General features: G+C 31.8%; 1 protein-coding gene across 2 annotated transcripts; it reads right to left on the bottom strand.

Moving 5' to 3' along the window:
- Positions 1–235: 235 nt before the first annotated feature.
- Positions 236–20,762, bottom strand: LOC132548788 (annexin A7-like). 2 transcript variants are annotated; one of them, XM_060212682.1, is made up of 16 exons: positions 20,697–20,762; positions 18,298–18,457; positions 17,799–17,828; positions 16,918–17,176; positions 15,888–16,001; positions 8,955–9,050; positions 7,941–8,074; positions 6,523–6,676; positions 6,097–6,191; positions 5,000–5,113; positions 4,008–4,098; positions 3,642–3,721; positions 2,851–3,063; positions 2,659–2,734; positions 1,759–1,871; positions 236–1,299 (listed from the first exon to the last, which is right to left on the bottom strand). In XM_060212682.1, the coding sequence occupies exons 2-16, from the start codon at positions 18,451–18,453 to the stop codon at positions 1,177–1,179; spliced, it is 1,848 nt and encodes a 615-aa protein (XP_060068665.1). In that variant the 5' UTR covers positions 18,454–18,457; positions 20,697–20,762; the 3' UTR covers positions 236–1,176. The 2 variants fall into 2 exon arrangements, with proteins under 2 accessions (XP_060068665.1, XP_060068666.1); XM_060212683.1 differs by lacking the exon at positions 8,955–9,050.

The raw sequence follows: 20,762 nt of genomic DNA, 5'->3' as shown, positions 1-20,762 counted from the left end.
CATTAGATATTACTGTTGGTTCAAAAAAACGTTTTTCATGAAAATAGTATTTGAAAACAAGTCAAGCATGTAAGATCAAATCTTAGTTTGTTTATTTTTTTAAATACATTGACTAATTAATAAAACAAAAAACTGACTCCATTTTCTTTAATTTGAAATATTTTTTAAAATACATATTTATTATGAAATGCAAATAATAAAAATGAAAAAAATAAAACTTCAAAGCCACTGTAAGTATTTTTGAATGCATTTAATATTAACATTCCAAATTCAACAATTTTTTGAAGCTCATATAAATGCAATTTATGAAACCTGTCTATATATAGCAGAATATATTTGTGTTCAAAATAGACAGGTTCATAATTCATACAAGTTTGGCCTTCAAAATGCATGTTTTTCCAAATATTATGTTTGCTCACAACAGGAAAACAAAATCATTCATGTCATTTAATTGAAGAACCATTAACAAAGAATGATCCTAGCTGTCTGCTGATTGTAAATGAGAAATGTGCACAAAATTTCTCAGAAAAAACATCAAACGATGCAAAGAGGTCTGGTTTACAGAAGTTTCTTGATTATTAAAGGTGCTGATTAAAAAGGTTTTGTAATGCAGTTGATTCTTCCCAGTTTAAACATCTTTCCGGGGAATTGGGTAAGCCAGCGGATTAAAACTCAATGATATACAAGAATACATACCGGTTCCACAGACAGAAATGTATTACAGATATATACATACACCTCAACCTTGACCTTGATGAACATTACAAATTAAGTACTGAAACAGCTAGAAATCTTAACTTGACGTTGTTTCATAATTTTCATTAAACAATTATGAGACTATTTTTTTTTTATGTCTTTTAATATCTATTAATCATTTTTTCATTCTCAACACTGAAACTTTATCCCACAACATATAAAACACAGTGTCTAAAACTAACACTTTCACCTCACTGTAAAAAATTTATACGAATATACGTGAATAACATTTTGATCTCTATCAAATTTTTTCACATTCTTATCAACAACACTATATGGTACCCTCTAATGCCAGAAATATCTACTATTGTAAATATCAATTACATTGCGGTAAACAGATTCTATTTCTAAACTGAAAAAGTTGCTAATTTAATCATGAACATTGTAACAATACAACCGACTTTTACACATTTTAGAAATTTAATTGCCAATTAAACCAAGAAGCAGTTTTTCGTAGTCTCCTCTAGTGTCTCCAGCTACAGCGGAGCGGAGAGATTTCTGATGGTGGACCAGATACTCCTCTTTAATGTCCTGTAGGTCAATCTGCAAATAAGAATAGATTCCATCAAATTTCTGGGGTTTTTTTAAATAAAAAATATAAATTGAATGCAAAACATATTTTAAGATGCAATCTGAAATGTCATTATGTACCCCTGTACTTGAAAGTGGTAACTTTTTATTCTATATTCAGAAGCAGTGACTTGGATCTTGAACTTAAGAGCTTATGTGGCAAATAAATGAAAATAAGACCTCTGAAGAAATGGTTGCACTGCCATCACTGTCAGTAATAATAAAAATACAAGGAGACAAGTTCTTTGTTGCATAAAAAAAAAAGTTCTATTCATAGAAAGACTGACCTTGACCTTTAACCTTCAAATCATATAGGATAGCCAAAGTAAGCTCTTGCAGCCAAGTTGCACTGTATGAATGTTGACAAAGCATGTGTCTATTTTAACAGGTTATGGTATAATTTGTAACAGGGAGAGATACTGATATACTTACCTCAGATCTTGACACAATGATCCTGATAAGAGTAGAATCCTTTGTGCCAAGTCCAGCCATTGACTTGTACAACAGGTCAGCAAAGTATTTTGGCCGATTCATAGCAGACATTACTAAGAACATAAAACATAATCTGAGGTGAGTGTTTTTCAACAATTGTTACAATAATGTAAAAGTTTACCCATAGCCTGTAAAGAGAAAATGCCTCACAATCAGTTAGGCACATATGGATTTTCAAAATTCTGAAAGAAAGAAATAATCACTAAAAACTGCCTACAGGCAGATATATGAAAATATAATTTTGTTTGAAGTGCTATGCACAAAGTCTTTGTGTATAAAGACATAACAAACCAGTTTCTAATAATCTGTTCAAATTCATGATTTTATCAAATCACAGGTATGATGAGTAAGGTAGGATATTGCCTTAACTCTATCATAAACTGCCTTAACTCTACCAAAAATCACAGGTATGATGAGTAAAGTAGGACATTGCCTTAACTCTAACATAAACTGCCTTAACTCTACCACAAATCACAGGTATGATGAGTAAGGTAGGATATTGCCTTAACTCTACCACAAGTCACAGGTATGATGAGTAAGGTAGGATATTGCCTTAACTCTACCACAAGTCACAGGTATGATGAGTAAGGTAGGATATTGCCTTAACTCTACCACAAATCACAGGTATGATGAGTAAGGTAGGATATTGCCTTAACTCTACCACAAATCACAGGTATGATGAGTAAGGTATGATGAGTAAGGTATAATATAGCTTTCACTAAAACATAAATCGGATGTATGATGAGACAGGAAGCATATAGCCTTAACTCTAACAGATAAGATATATATACTATGTAAGTAAGACTATAATCCTCTGTGTTAAAACCATTCAACACATACCAAGGGCTTTAAAGCCATCTTCAACATCTCCCGAGAATTCACTCTTCACAGATTTCAGAATGTCCTTTCCTGCGACCTGGAGTGAAAAAAATATCCGATTACAAATTTTCTGCAACATTATAAATAATAATAAATAAACTAAAACAAATCTGAAATTTGATGTTTCACACAGACCACAATAATAATGTTTACCCTTTGGTATTCCTGAAAGGTGGCTCGCAGCTGGTAATGGTTCCTCACTGCCATGACTGTAAGGAATGCCGATTCATCAGTGCCAATCATGTTCTCACCAGCTTGGTACAATTTTTGGGCATCCTGTTGCGCAAGGGCACTGTCCACTACCCCTTCCAATCCCTGGTAAGCTAGACGCTGCTGTTGTTCAGGAGTCAACTCATTCCTATTACCCTGATGGAAAAATACAAAATAAAAGATATACAAAATAGATTATTCATATTAGATGTAAGTATTAATTTTCAACGAGGAAATAGCTACAATGTAACTTTTAAGGAGAGATAATCTCATAAAATGAAAATGATTTTAATAAACCAAACAAAAGAAAAAAGCAAAAACCATCTTTTGTGAATTTTCATTTGATGTTACACCCTTTTCTAAATCATCACCATTATGATGTCAAAATGCCGTTACCAAATTTGAAATTGTTCAGTAGAAAAAAAAAAAAAAAAAAAAAAAACAAAAAAAAAAAAAACAAAAACTTAAATGAATGCCATATGCAAATGTTAGCATACTGTACAATTTATTTTTACATTGTTTACCATGAAAATGATAGCTTCATTTCATCAATTATAGATTTAGCACTACTAATTTGTAACAAGCGCTTCACTAAATTCAAAATGAAATGATGATCAAGCACATCCTCAATATAAATCACAGTACATAAAGAAACTTTGATTAACACAGTTACAAAAATAATCAGTGCTTTATGCCAGTAAAAATTGTTAGGATCAAAGTTTTAATATACTCACCTGACAACACGATATCAGAAGTCGCTTAAAATGTCCACTTGTCTCTGAACTTATATCCTGTTCTAAAGATCTGCCGAAATCTATAGAAAGCCAAATAGATAAGGCATTAAATATCAACAATAACATCTTAGTACATGTATTTTGAATCGAAACCTAGCAGTTAAATAAAGAAATTAAAAATAAAGATTTTTTATAAGTTTTTAGATTTTTATACAGAATGCACTTGTGACTTTCTGGCATTAATATTGAAGAAAACAAGACATTTCAAATCTTGATATGACAATAGATGTATGTTTTTGTCTCTGGAAGCATTGAATCTAGAAATTCTGTTTTCTATGTTTAGAAATTGGTCTTTCCACTGCTTACATGTTTTGTAACATTGGACAATCTCCTTAATTTCAGAATTAGTTCTTGTACAGAGAATTTCAATTAGAACAGCTTCTTTAGTGCCAACACCCTAAAACAAAAAAACAAAACAAAAAAACAACAGATCAATGAAATGAATTGAAATATTGTCCTTCTTCCATGCCGGAAGTAAACATGGATACCATAACATCATATATTTTCAATGGGCTAAAATTTTATGGTTTTCCTAAAATGTATATTTTCATTAATTTCGCACTTGATTTTGTGAATAAATTTCGCTCCCAAAAACAACTAGATCTGTAATCGATGTCAACTTCTAATTGTTTATCATTTCCTAGACAAATCAACATGTGGATTTAGATATCCAAGAATTCAACAAAAGTAACTCCCCTTCAAAAATGAATGGTTTTACAATACTAATGTTGTTAGCTCTTGGTCCCAAATGACCAAGACCAATATTTATAACTCACAGACTGAGAAATCTGAAATCAAGCACTCGCTATCTATTAATTGACTGAGCTGTCTTGTCTTGTACCTTACACCATATCTGACACAAAGTCGCATCATATCCTACTGCCTTTTTGATGTATAACCTAAAAAGGGAGGCAATTCAGTTGAAACTAAAGGTATGAAAATGAAATGATTTAAAAGTTTCATGCAATTTTGACAAAATTATAGACAGCACCAGAGACAGAATCCAAAGCCCTTGCATCTGTCTCCGGATGACATTCAAAATCATCTTTTTACGACAGATTGGCATCACATTACCAAAATAAATTTTTTTCAAACACTGGTACATATATGAATTAAACAGAGATTATGACGAATGAAGTGTCCTCCTGTCAGCAAGCCTGTTTTCAAAAGGTACCCAAAATACCATAAGTGACAATGTATAGTACATTGTTATAATACACTTTTAAACTTAAAAATGTGTTTCCTGAAAGATTCGTAAGATTCTGAGGTCGTCAGGTCCCCATGCTAGTAAAACTCACAGACATTGCTTTATGCAGGGACCAGGCATCAAAGTAAGTGGTAGGTTTGAACATGGCCATGATAAGTTCCTCCAGATCTCCGCTCAGTTCTGACTTCAGGTCAGCAATCAGGTCCTGGCAAAAGACGAATTATTCTAAAGAAGATTTCTCAACAACCAATATCATGCATACCTATAGATTAGCAGATGATAAAATTTCATGACTTAGAATCACCACTATTCACTAAAGAATATTTCAGAATATTTCTAAAAATAATTTCAAACATCAGAGTATGAAAATTTCAACTAACACTTTCCTTGGAGTGTTACGGTTGATAATACAGACCAATACCAATGAAGATCACATGGAGACTTACAATCAAGAGGTTAAACATCCTGTATAACATACAAAACTCCATGACGGCTCATTGGTTATATGTACAATCTTTTCACATAACATAACATCCCTTGTTCTTCTCATCAGTTCAAAATTATTTTAAACTATCATCATCTAAAGTAAAACCATACTGTTAAATAAATCAGGTTTTTTTTTTAATAGATATAGCTGAATGAATCAACTTATACTGATCTCAACTGTTCATGGACATATGAATTTGTGGATTAAAAGTATCAAAAAATATCAATGAAAATAAATCCTCCACAAGAATTAGTGATATTACAGTATATGTATACTGAGAAGCAGCAACAACAGAAACAGATGTCAGAATGCCAGATGGTTGACTTTGAACCATTTTATTCTCCTAATCTGTTTCATAATTAAGTACACACACCCAGGAACACAGGTAGAGCTGGAGAACACTCTCTATGTATATGAACTTTTTGAAAAACACCAATATAAGAAATACATTGAATGGTTAATATTGAAGAAGCCCATCTGGTGACCATTGTTTTCTTTTGATTAGTCTTAGAAGTTAAAGAAATGTAAATAAGGGTCAAAGATATCCTCAACACCAAAAATTTGAGAAAGTGTAACAATTGTTTTAAGACCAACAAAAGATAAATGAGGGCATGGCAAAAGGGCAATTTGAACTGCTGTCGCCGTCTCCACTGCTGATGATGATGTCTTTTTATAAAAGTAGCTATTTTGGTGTACAATACCTTGCCATACATTGTTTTGAACATGGCTAGAATCTGCTGGCGTTGACTGTTTGATCGTGCACTGATCACATTGATGATGGCTTTTTCATCCGTCCCTTAATAAACAAAAATCAAAGTCAAAAAGTCCTAACTAAAACATGTAACTTCAAAATCCTTATGATTTGAAAATTATTTACATTTTAATTATCTACATTAACATTTTAAAGAATGAATTTTGGATCAACAAATATTCTCAATGAAATAATTTTAGTGGTAATGAATCTAATAATGTGAAATAAAATTTCACTGAAATATATTTCAACCAGATTTAAATGAATTTTAAGATCTGAAGTAAAATAGTTGTAAGAAAGAGATTATTTTTTAAAAGTTTTCAAAAATTGTTTAAGATTCTCATGAATTGAAATATCCTGACAATACTGTACATACCAAATCCTTTCATAGCTTTGCGTAAAACTTCTGCATCCTGCTCTGCAGAGAATGGGTTAGCTGGCCGAACAGTAGGACGGCTTACCTCCCCTTTACCCCCAGCACCGCCACCTATGTTCATAGCGCCCATTCCAGCTGTAGCCCCAGGAACGCCCTACAAATAGAAATGTAGACATAACAGATTTAATTCCCAGTTTTAAGGTACAGTAAAAGATCTTTCACATCACCATGACAGCACAGGAAGGTATGTGACCTCTAGCTAACTGAGACACCACACACCTCATATCTTCATCAGAGGTTTTTACTGGTCTGATGTTCCAACAACTGAGAACCAAAGCCTGACCTCAAAGATTACTTACACAAAAGGTAGACAAGAAAATTTCACCTATCAATACAGATATAGAATTAGATACAGTAGAGCCAAAGAATGAATGAAACTGCATATCATACAGCTGTTTCATCATTCTCGGACTTGCCAGTGATGAAGCTTAGCAGGCGACTGAGGAAAATCCTACGTGATCAAAAGAAATGTCAAAATCAAGATAGGAAGATACCCTAACCTAATGTGCAATAAATTAAGATACAATTCCTAATGTATCAAAATCTATTAAAATATACATCAAGCACAAAACACATATCATTATGTATGTTGTTTACTAAATTATGTTATTTATAAGATATAAACCAAACTGTATTTATATTTAAATCTCTAATATGATTCACTGCTTGTTTTGGTCTGTAATATCTGACCTGTTTCAACCCCATTTGACCTTTTAAATTAACCTATGACCTTGTTACATTTACATAATCAATTCCTATTTTAACTTTTGATTGGTAACTCATTGATCATTAACCCCTGTGTTCTGTCTCATTCAATTTAAAAAAAAAAAAAAAACTTAGTTTGGGATAAAAAAAAATGTGTGAATGAATGAAAGTAATTCCTATTAATCTCAATCTGCACCATGTCTCAGGCACTGTATGTAGTGTATTTCAGTATCAAAACCTCCACCATTTATAAGAAATACAACATTTTCCCCTAAGCTCTACTTCAATACATGTAGAGATTAAATAAATTTTTGGTTTATAAATCTGAGTAGTAATTGTGTGTTGAGTGTTTTATCTTATTTTCCTTAAATTCTATAAATAAACTTCAAGCGAAACTCAATCTATCAGCTAATAAAGGAAACTGCTTCTAAAATGAAATTGTCAATGTTAATAACAATGTGCTGTTTTATACTGTATTAACCCCACAATAAGGCCAGGTGTTCATTGACGCATCAATTATGGTTCCATGGCTGAACAAAAATATCTTACTGTTGAAACAAAATAAAATTTTGCAGTTTTGAATGTGAAATACAATGGAAGATGTTTTGATTATTATTTGACATGGTCTTTATACAAGAACCAGCGACACATACCGCTCCTGCATAAGCAGGCTGCTGCGGAGGCTGGTGCTGTGGTGCCATTCCTCCTGGTCCCTGTTGGGGGTAGGATGGAGCCCCTCCTCCTTGGTAGCCAGCTGGCTGCTGTGGATACCCTGCCCCACCAGCTCCTGGGAAAATGTTTAAAAACATTGGCATGTTCATGAATAATAAAATTGCTTTAGTCCTAATGCTATGGAATACAGAGAGTTCCAGGTAAAGATTTTTATTCTTACTGCCACTTATCATCCAGTTTAGGACAATTGTAACCATCAAAAATATAATTTTAACTAAATCTACATCTTTGAACAATGTAAGCTTTTAATTTAGATTAAGTCCAGTTTGACCTTTTGACCTTTAAACATTGATCAATTACATATATAATCTAATTCAGTACAGAATGTGGTGGTGTGATAACAAATCATGGTGTGAATTTATCATCTAAAATGTAGAATTGTCTTTCACATAATTAAAGCATTTAAATTTTCATATGAAATACATAACATAATGATTAACTAACTGATGACATTATTGGTAAAATCCTGACTTTGGATGATCGCAATGAAAATCTAAAAATTTGACCTTTTATGCTGGTACACGTGTACAAGGCAAGACCTCTTGTGCTGGCATATTTGTGTACAAAGTGAGACCTCTTGTGCTGGCATATTTGTGTACAAGGCGAGACCTGTTGTGCTGGCATATTTGTGTACAAAGCAAGACCTCTTAAGCTGGGATATTTGTGTACAAGGCAAGGCCTCTTGTGCTGGCATATTTGTGTACAAAGCGAGACCTCTTGTGCTGGCATATATGCATACAAAGCGAGACCTCTTGTGATGGGATATTTGTGTACAAAGTGAGACCTGTTGTGCTTGAACATATGTGTACAACCTGAGGCCTCTTGTGTCTTGAGCAGACACATATTTGTGCAACATGAGTTCTCTTGTCATCTTGTGCAAGCACATGTGTGTACAATGTGAGGAACTCTCATGTTGTTTTCTAACATTATTATACCTTGGAAAGCTGCTGGCTGTTGCCCTTGGTAACCAGCAGCAGGTGGTTGCCCAGGGTAACCGGCAGCTGGCTGAGCAGGATAACTAGCACCCCCACCTGAAATTAACAAAGAATATCAACAGAACAAAACTAACTGCAGGATATTGTTTTTAATATCAACAATTTCCATCATGTTAAATGCTACTAAATGTGCCTCTTACAAGAGGCTACCAGAATGATTTTGGAAACAAAAATTGGTCCAAACTGGGTTACAATCAGGACAACTAACAAACGTTTTGATGTCAAAACTGTTAAAATGCATACTGTATCAAATTTTGTTCAAATTAAAAATGTCTGGGAAAAACACAGTCCTGTAAGTATACTTAATCTTGATTTAACAAATAGATTATCCTAATGGACAGAGATAAATCGACTGGTTGAGAGAAGCCTGGATAATGGCTTAACCATCTTGTAGTAATTCAGTCCTGTTTTACTGCGGTGAGACAAACTTCAAAGTAGGAAACATCAAGGAAGATTGTACAAAAGACACACTTTTAGAAATTTTAGAATGTGATACAGGAGAACCAAATTATGAGTAAAGCTACATTGTATAGATGTTCATATTTCTAGAGCATGCAAGCAATTTAAATGACCCAACAAAATGTCAAATATTAGATGGTGTGCTGCACTAACCTGAAATTTCAATAAATTTAACGATTCTCAATAATGAATGGTTTCAAAAAAATGTCAAGTCCATGTGTGTATTTTGAAATATGCCATCATTTAAATGATTAAAAACGATCCATGCATTTTACAACAAACCTTGGGGACTTAAAATCCACCAGCAGTATGTACCAACTGCAGTCTCAAAAACTGTACTAAAAACACACAAAGTTCAAAGTACACTTCAAAATTTACACGGCAAGACAAGTTAAACAATTTCCTTCACAATTCAACAATGAGTGCTGGGAGAAAATGGGCGAGTATGTGAAGTTTGATCAAATTCTTCAAGGAATGATGCTTCAAAAGTGCTGACACGAAATCTCTAATATATGTAAAGTCTTGAACTTTACCCTGAAAATTGAAGTTGTCAGAGATATAATGGTCTTTTAATGGGAGTGTTAAGTTTGATCAAAATCACCCAAGAAATGATGCTGCTTGGTTAAGAGTGCTGACATGAAATTTCTACAAAGAGTAACGCTGACCTTGACCTTAACCATGAAATTTGAAGTTGTCCAAGATGTAATGGTCTTTTATAGGTGTACAAAATTTAATCAAATTCCACAATGAATGAATTTACAAAAATATTAAAGCTGACCTTGACCTTGATCTTTGAACCCTGAAATTCAATGTCAGCTGAGACAAAATTGTATCTTGTCAGTGTGTAACGTTTGATCAAATCAATGAATAAAGAACAAAGCCAACAGAATTCTGACAAAAAGAAGTCATCCTCTATTTCCCTTCCCGACATTCTTAGTGAAGGGATCAAAGTTAATTAAAACAGAAAGGCCAAATAACAAATTAAACTGATTCATACAGCTGTTTCGTTCTTCACGATAAACTGGAAAAAAAGAGAGATGGTTGAAATCAAATCACAATCTGAAATGATTTTCATCCTATTTTGTCTAATGCTACACATACTTACTGTATGGAATAACTCAAATTATTCCTGGAACAGACAGGATGGTTATATTCTACTGTTAGTATATATACTATTCTAATTTTAGGAATAAAATCCTGAGTCCTCCAATAGTCAGTCAAACTGAGAATATAGCAATTAAAATCTTATCAGAAAAGCAATACTCTAAAATTGACTCTTCAAACCCGTGATTATCATAGACAACCAAAACAAATGGATTTTTATATAAATTTTTATTTCATTTTATCAGCAGATCTACATCGTAGTAACAATGTAAAGAAATCAATCTTTCCTATATACAGGTTTACTCCTTTTTTTCAATATTTCAAATATACCATGTACTGGTTACTTGGTTTTTTTGGTTTTGGGACAAAATTGATCTATTCTTCATACGATGAAATTTTATCTATTCTATTTAGAATATACTTTATCTGTTCTTTTCATAATATACTTTATCTCTTTTTTATAGGATAAAATTCATCTGTCTTTCTTAGGATAGAATTAATGTGTTCTTTACAGGATAAAATAGATAAAATTTATGTGTTTTCAGATAAAACTGATCTGTTCTTTTAGGATCAAATTTATCTGTTCTTTATAAGATAGAATTTATCTATTCTTTTCAAGATAAAGTTTATTCATAAAAGAATGGAGTCCTCTTTGTTGTTTTCACTCCTTTTACAATGCTTTCTGTGAAAGTATACTATGAATATTCACCATTGACACTTTGACTTACTACACTTTGCCGGATATTGGGTCTCAATCCCCATAGTGAATATGTATTTTATTTCTACAAAGACAGGTATTCAATATATGCTGTTACAGCACAGATCAATTCAATAAAGGAGAAATATTGAGAAAAAAATATTGGAAAAATTTAAATGATGAAAAGTATTTTCAGAAACCAGAATTTAAATATTCAAGCCAAAAAGTCCAAAGTGTGAAAGTTTTCCTTTGGGGGAAAATGAATTTAAATTAAAATTTTTATAGATTTATATCCATATTTATTTCAATCTGCATACAAAATTTTATGGAGTATCATGCATGAATGTACCCTCTAATTTTGACTCAGTTTTGGCTTCAACTTCTTGTCATACAACATGCCAAACTCTCATTATGCAAATTTGAAACATTCAATAATTAAATGAAATTGAAATATATTTATGATAAGCACAATTGAAAAATAAAGACTTTCCAACAGTAAGGAAGTATTATAAAGAGACAATTACTTGTGAAAAAATACTTTAAACATGTTATTTTTTTCCCTTCAATGTAGAAAGGTACTTTATTATCCTGCAAGACTTTTCAATGGTATGTTGATTCTAATGAAAATAAAATGCAACTACACATATCAAACTTTAACAGTTGAATTTAAGTCAACAATTTCAATGGTTTCAACACCAATTTATAGTAATACACTAACAACTATTTAAAGTCATTTCATAATTGCAATCAAACATTTTTTTAAAATCAAATATATCAATTTTCTAGAGAAGTAACAAAAATAAGTTTCTTTTCAAATCTAAAATCTAAATAAAACCAGACATAGCGAAATACCAGAAAACATAGAATTTTTTTATTAGATATAACAATTGGTAAATATTGAACAGACAAACTTTAATTGAGAAAGAAACATACCAGGTATCACAAAGTACATGCATATACTTTCATTTTGTGATCTTCAAAAGCGAAAATATAACATTGCTAAAATCAGATACAATATAATCTGGCTTCGACGACAAATGGCAAAATATGCGTGCGGTAAATTAAGCCAAGTACACAGTACTTGTACTGATAATATATAAGCTGTAACATAAGGCTTATTGATAAGTCTCTCTCCTACATTGGTGTCTGGACTTTCAATTGGGAAAATTACGTAGTGTACATATATGTAGCTACACAGTAGCTTGGTATGTTGAAGTGTAAAAGAAACTTATTACAGCCACTTAAATAACAACCTTAGCTAATATGTTAGTTAAGTCAAAAGTAGAAAAGTTGGTAAATATCACAGATGTTTTGTATGCAACATATCACATACACCAAGGCATATGGAGAAACCAGACATCACTGAGGCAATAGTCCTAATACAGCAAGTATTTAAGGGACGCTCTATTTCTCTGTAAAACCAGATTAATTATCAAACATTTTGACTTGTTTTCAAATATAAACTTATATGACGCTGGATCATTAATCAGTCAAAATTTGAAAATAACTTGGAAATATTTGAATTGCCATAGGCATACCAGAATTTGTGTAATATCATTATGAAAATAATATAATTTTCACAATAAATGAAAGATACTTTTAATGTATCAACAGATTATTTTAAATTTAAATACATATTCTTTTGTTGGATTACGTACAGAATGTTTCAAGTAACCATTTGGTGTTTAGATGCCTAAAAAACGTATTAACTGTTAATGTCATGTTGTGGTTATTATCACACTTTCTTCAGACAAACAATGCAGGTATCATGTGAATTTCACTCTTCCTGTTAAACATGCTAAGGATCAAACCCCTGATTAACTTGTTAGATATGGTTTCACATGTGTTAAATTAAAACTTTCCAGTCCAGCTGAGAGGACACAGCTAGACAATTACCCTCGCTTACATACAACAACAATTTACTCATGTCATTTTCCGTGTATGTACAAATGTAAGTACATTATATGCTGTTTTAAGGAATTATGAATTATGAAAGTTTTATGAATAAAACTGGCATTTATTAATGGGTGAATTTTTTTTAATGAAGCCAAATAGAGCTACAATGATACATATATTAAGCATGCATAGATAAAAAGGATGATAAATTAGTTTTTATTAATTTGTAACAAATATACAATTAATGATATATTTTGTCAACCAACCTGTATTATCCATTCAAAATAAATACTGTGCTGTTCTACATGTACTTATGACATAATGAAACACTATGTGTCCAAAAATGCATCAATTTCTTATTTATTCCAATATCTTGTCCATGCATATCAAAAATAATTTTTCTTTTTTGAAAAAAAATAAATAAAAAATTCTTCAATATATATAATTCATATCCTTAACAGCAAAATATAAAATTTTGAAAAAATTGCACTTGAAATAAGGAACAATGAATAATGGTGTATTTAATTTCTTATCTTACACCAATATAAATGTTTCTATATACAAGTACAACGTAACAGCCATTAAATGATTTCATCATTACTATATAAACTGAAATCAAAGTTTGGGATTCCCTTCAAAAATTTATATCACAAATTGAGCTTCTTAAATCACAATTCATAGAAAGTTTACTGAAATAATTGAAAAATAACATGGAGGATGCTATTTCCGTTAGCTCTTCTGTGAATTTGACTAGCAATACAACAATATAGGTATACACTCTGAATATATACATTTATGACTGAAATTTCCTGTTGTTACTGGGTTTTTTTCAGGTTCTTACACGATGAGTAATTGGCCTAGCAGAGCTTTGATCAGCTGATGTTTCCTATTGTTTCTAAAATTGTGATGTCATAACTTCCTAGCAGTATATGTATGGTGATATCACCAAAAAAGGAGATATAAAATGTGAATATGGCCAATCTATATAAGTTTCAGTCTAAAAAATGCTGTTTTGACAAATGTTTGGAAAAGTATTTCAAAGTTATGTGATAAACAGAATCTTGCATTTGTTTCTATATCATATCAGATTAAGAAACTTTTACACAAATTTTTATTTTCCCTGCCGACGGATTGACAGAGTGAAAAATTCTTAGGATCTGTTTCATAAACCTCTAATGAATGGAAACTCATAATTATATATATATATATAATACAACGCTATCTGTTCTTCAAATTTATCAGTATACATATATACATATATTGTCATCTGAAGATTCAGAAATGAAAATGCTTATGCTTAACTGTGGTGTTTGCAATTATATATCACTAATAACAGATAGATAAAACCTGATATGTCAAAGTCAAATTAGTTGTGTATATACATAGCTAGATCAGCTGTTCTAGTATCACTGGTGAAGGAATGTTTGTACACAATCTACATTAAGTATGCAAAATTATTCAAAATATACAAAATTAACTTATTTAAGGCACAGATTTAAAATATGATTTTTACAGTTTGTCAGTGTAATAAAGTATGTGGAAAAAATCATACAAGTAGGCATGATTTCAATGACTGGGACAAAAAATTCCCAAATTTCTACAACTCCCCTAATCATTCAACATTATCATAGTTCTTAGATTTCTAAAATTTCTAAAAACATTCTACATTATCATGGTTTAGTGTGAACAGCTCATCTGCTTGTAGCATGACCACAGCACTTGAAAACCATATCTAATCTACATGAACAGTCCAGTGTTATCTACAAGCAGTTGATGGCCAGCATGCGATGAAACCCCTCTGCATTTCTATGTTAAGGATCACCCAAGCTAGCTTTCCCTACTCAGTCTGGGCATTAGTATGGGCGGGGCGGGCCCTGAGGGTAATCTGTAATGAAACAGAAATAAACGTCTGTCAGGAAATTTTTTGTTTAAATATTTTTTCAAGAAATAAAATGAGAGGAAAAAGGAGAAGAAGGGAAAAAAACTTGGGATCAAGTACTAGAATGTTTAGAAAAAAAATGTAATTTCAAAATTTAAATGTGTTAGAATATCAACACTCATGCTACTGTTAAAGCTACAAGATAAAATAAAAGTAAGTCTTTTTTCTATCACACTGTTATCGATTTGTGAATAATGACTACATTTAATTAGTTAATGTCTTTCTCCCTGCTTCAGAAAATGAAATGGAGGGTGTTAAAAAACTGATGTTTTAACAAGAGAAAATGACAAACGTTGTCTCAAGCCAAATGAGTCAATCATACTGTACAGAGAATCTAGACTCTCCAAGTTTCCACTGTGTATGTATTTTGATGTTGATAATACATTATTTAGTTTTTATTATTTTTAACAAGTAAGTATTGTAATGTTTCAGAATTACTGAAATGTATGTTTAGTGATGTGAAAAATAATCAAACATTTTATTTCAACTTTGACTTTTTCATGAGATTTCCAGACAAAGCAAGACAACTTGGGTGTTTCCTTAATTTTTCATAATTGGAGCATAGCACACTACACAGTAAGCTAAATAATTCAGTCTGGATAATGCTAACATTTGCACATCATATTTCATCATTTTTATACTGATATTTACTTTTTACTACATTTTTAACGGCAAATGAGAGACAGAAATAAATAACAAAAATACTGAAATATGACGTGAAAATATCATAATTATTCAATCTAACTACAGTTTTCTGGGAGTCAAGGACGTTACTTACTTGGGTATCCCCCAGGAGGTGGCTGGGCTGGATATCCTGGTTGTGCTGGGTAACCAGCTGGTTGTGCAGGGTAACCAGTAGGCTGAGTGTATCCAGCAGGTGGAGGAACATTTCCTGTTGTCAAAACAACAAAATTGTAGATGTCCATTACAATGTTTTGTTAATACTATTCTTCTTTAGACTGAGAAATGATCGAGTAATAAATGAAAACGAGTAAGAAATATTTTCCACAAAAAATTGAAATAAACAACTGACTTAACTTACTAAAAAGGAAGTTTATAGACATGAGAGTAGTCCTTAACTATCACCTATCATACGACAAAACATGTAAATTTACACAGTAAATTTTAATATACAAATGTATACGATATTTTCTCAATTGCTCTTATCTTCTGTTAGTGGCGTTGATTTCACCACTTTGAAAAATGAATAAATTTATCTGATTTGTTGGTTTCTTCACTTGTATTTCTCTAGAATTTTCCCTACCTTTTAATGTATTACAAAAGAAACATTAATTCTGCCACTCAACTTTTAATAGTTTATTGGATTTCAATGCAATTCAGCAAGGTTATTGGTTATTTACAAATTTTACTTACTAAGTATAAATTTTGTACAAATGTAAATCTTAGCTGATATTTGAATTCTATATTTTTATATGTTTACAATAAACAGAATAATCCTTATATCACCTACCTATTTATTTCATTAAAAATTTGTATCACACATATAATTGTCTACTTGCTTAATATTTCTATAAAAATTTCTAATATCTAATCAGTTAAAAATGATATGCAAAAGAAAAATCTTATTTGAGAACAGTTTCTTTTTTTTTTCAAATGAAATAATAAAAGTGGTTGAAAAATCATGCATGAAACAAAATAAAATTATTGATGAAATTGATTGACATAGAATGTACATGTACATGAATCATTTGAAAGTAAAACTTTAAATATGTAAATATTGATGTTTAATTAGCCTGGCATAATTGGAATACTTTGTTCTTTTACCTGAGAAAATTAATATATAATACCTTGTGGATATCCTCCAGGATAAGCTGGGTTTGGGGCTGGTGGGTAGTTAGCTCCTGGTACTGCAAACCCACCCGCGCTGTAATTTCCCTGGGCAGGAGGGGGAACCACTCCTGGAGCCATTCCTGGGGCACCATATCCTGGGGCACCATAACCAGGTTGAGCTGGGTAGCCTGGTTGTGCAGGGTAACCTGGCTGTGGATGATGACCATGGGCACCAGCATGATGACCATGGGCACCAGCATGATAACCAGGTGCACCCTAAGACAGGGAAAAAGGAGAATGATATCCATTATAGGTAGGCATTGACTTAAATTTGCCTTAGTAATCTCAAAAGCTACTTTTACATTAAGTGACCTTCACAGACATGTGAACCAGCTGGGCTTTCTACACAGGTAATTATCATATCTATATATCCAATTTACACAGGTAATGACTTTTTTTCTAATAATTGACCTTCACAGACCGGTGACACAGGTTGACGTTCTAAACAGGTAATTATCATCCACATAAATCCATTATACTTGTAATGACTTTTCATTTCATAAGTGACCAAGTGAAAAGTTATTTCTTTCGCATTATGTGACCTTCAAAGACATGTGACACATGTGGATTATATAAACAGGTAATTATACACATTTGACTACTATACACAGGTTATTACTTTACATAAAAGACCTTAATGAACAGATATTTACAGTACACATTTGGTATTTATTTGAACAAAGACAAAGACATCAATCTGTATGTGACCTTTATATGCAGGTATTTATGCCTGTGGCCTTTATAAACAGGTATTTGCAGGTATTTATTATAGAGATAAATTCATTGGACATTGTAATACATGAAAAAATGACAGTGTTTGCAATTTGTTTATACTCACTGGCAGAATGGTTCCTTTTGGCAGAATACCCTGATAAAAAAACAAACAATATTAATAAACTTCTTTGTTTGTATTCATTTATCTATTATCATACTTGAAAAACATTTATATACAACTTACTTTGTTTTTCTTCGAAGTATAAATTGCAGAGAAGTACGAATCAAAATTTCTGAATTTTCAAATCAAGCATTAAAGAAACAAAAATTTAATCATCTAAAATTTGGAAAGGGAAAAAAACAAAGAAACAAACAATATTTACAATTAGTTTTTCTTCCAAGTATGCTATCACTTTTTAATAGCCAAATATTTTCTTTGCTGTGCCAAAGGTCGTAGCACTTAGCACGTAGCACAGAATTTAGCAGACAGCAAATTATAAATACAAAATGGAAAAACAATCACCCAGTGAAATTGAGGACATCAAAAATACCCATAGTTTGAATAACTGATTGAAATGAAATAGTAATTCTGATAAATTAAAATCTTGCTTAATATTGCACACCTTTTTCATCTGTTTTTTCATTTTCTTCCTCATCTTCCTCTCATGTTTGGGGAGATGTTTGTACTCATTGTCTGAGCTGTCAGAAGACGATGAAGAAGATGAGCTGCTGCTGCTGCTGCTGTGTCCATGATACTTGTGTTTTTTGTGTTTACCCATTTTTCTAGAAAATGTGAAAATATCAAATATTTTCTTTATCCTAATTTTTTCAGATATTTTCAATAAATAAAATATTTACAACATAGACAACATCAACCATTCTAACATTCAAGCACATGTATCATAAAAACCATATACAAGACTATTATGATATTCACTTGAAAATCATCATCATCTTCACATATCAATTTTTCAAAACTTTCAAAAATTCCAAAAATTGTTTTTTAAACAATTTGAAGAAATTGTACCATAAATTAGAAACTGTACTAAGGGAAGTGACTTTTGTGTTCCAAGCTGATAAGTAGTAACACTAAAGGACAGTGTTATGTAGATAAAGTTAACACATCTGTAACAAGAGATCTAAAGGGAATCTTGATACCCACCATAGTATGATATTTATTAACTCTTTACAACTTGCGATATTTTACTTCTTTTTTTTATCTACTTCCATCCTACGTCTCAATCATATGTTTTTTGCTGGGCTTATCATAGCCATTTTCTCTTGCCAAAGGACACAACCATGACAGCGCAGACTGGTTCATTTCTCAGCTTCCTGAGAAAAACTAACCACCATGGGAAGACAGTGTTGAACCATGTACCTCAGGTCCTCACCTGAGGTTACATAGGCCTACACTCCACAGACTAAGCCATCTAGATTTGTGTTGACACTTGACAAAAGAATCACTCATAACTATGGTAACGTCAGGAAAACATGGAAGTACAAATTAAAGCAAGATAGTCATCACAATAATTGAAAGTGTGACAGTCAAAATCCAAGATGGCTACCTATTTTACATAGTTTTAATGATCAGTCTTAAAACAGATGCTACTTTTAGGGACCAAGAAGACTGTACATGTGTGGATAGTACTTATCTGGAAAAAGTAATGACAGAGTATAATTTTACTGATATTTTTTTTTACTCACAATGGAAAATGCACAAATTAACTATAGAGGCATTGAACTGAAGAGGACCCTATCATGATGTACCTACTTATTCTACCCTTCCAAAACACCTGATTTTATTCTTACAAGGGTCTCATTGTATGTCTTTCTTTTGTTCAGATTGTCAGTTTCATTAAATCTGAGTTTGAATTATGTTTTGTTGTCAGTACTTTCTCTATTGTTTCAATAATAAATGTCCCTATCTTAGTTTCAAGTGTTGATGACTGAAACTCAGATTGATGTGAACAAATTAAAATTCTGACAGACATTTTTTTATTTATACACTTAATTCAAGAAATTTAATCAGAATGAATTGAAGTCAGTCTCAATTTATGCCCAAAATTATTATCCATACCGATATACTGTTGACTGAACCTCATAATGATTGAAACCACAATGTTACAGACTTCTACACTGCTCATGTATAAATAGTAGTTATCTACTACCAGGGGCTGAGTTAACATGACATTACCCAAATTGGAATACTTTTTGAATAAAATTGTAATAATTTTCAACAGCATGCTTGAATCATGTATTTTTTCTTGGTATTTTACAAACAGATGACTCCAGCTTTCATTTCATGTTTTGGTTACATGGCAGTAGTGCACGAGCCTATAATTAGAACGCAGCAAGGCATGCTAGGTTCAACAGGTAGGGGTACCCAAAATGGAACACCTCTTTTATTCTGTTTATTTAACAGAAATAAGCAACATAATCTTGAATATTTTTCCTCAATTTATAAAAGTTTACTCTCTCATCAATCTCTGTCACCATCAAAAATGTTAATTTCAGCAATACTTTTCAATCTTTAAAATCATGAAAGAATATTTGTGTTGTCGCATAGCATGATTTCCCGGTATTTTTTTTATAAGTACGTCATTTTGAAATTTTAAATGAAGACGATAAGCAACAATGAAGACATGGGCAGGTAAAAAAATGCCATAAAAATTCATAAATACCTTATTTTTTGTTTAGAATAGTTAATATTATTTTGTATTGCATGATAAAAAGTCTATGTCAAATATCTGAGAAAAGTGTACCATTTTGAGTAGCGTCATGTTATATGTGTAATAAAATGTGCACGTTTATGCCCCCAACTAACTTGTTGAATAGGGAACACGGACACACACAGCTTCAGCGTCCCAACCAGTGCACTTTTAAAACTAAAAGACACGCCCCGCTGACACCGTACAGTACAATAGGCATGCCAACTCTAAGAACGTTAAGCTTAAATTCGATATAAATACTCCATCAACAAAAAGTAACAATTACATCAACATCTGGTCTTCATTTGTTTTACCTGTGCTAGTGCTTTTGAAACCTGTTTATCTGTTTATCAGGAAAACGAAATTCTTCGATCAGAGCT

This window comes from Ylistrum balloti, unplaced genomic scaffold (assembly GCF_031769215.1).
Source record: "Ylistrum balloti isolate Yb309-2 unplaced genomic scaffold, AGI_CSIRO_Ybal_v1 Utg370026, whole genome shotgun sequence".
NCBI lineage: Eukaryota > Metazoa > Mollusca > Bivalvia > Pectinida > Pectinidae > Ylistrum > Ylistrum balloti.
The sequence above is the reverse complement of the archived record's forward strand: the minus strand, read 5'-3'. Positions and strand labels throughout refer to the sequence as shown.

Excerpts from the sequence above, each read along its gene's own strand:
- LOC132548788 (XM_060212682.1), bottom strand. The coding sequence starts at position 18,453 with ATGGGTAAACACAAAAAACACAAGTATCATGGACACAGCAGCAGCAGC. Across the intron at positions 16,002-16,917 it reads TCCTGGAGGATATCCACAAG|GAAATGTTCCTCCACCTGCT; the intron begins GTATTATATATT and ends TTTTGACAACAG. Across the intron at positions 3,722-4,007 it reads TGTCCAATGTTACAAAACAT|ATTTCGGCAGATCTTTAGAA; the intron begins GTAAGCAGTGGA and ends GGCTTTCTATAG.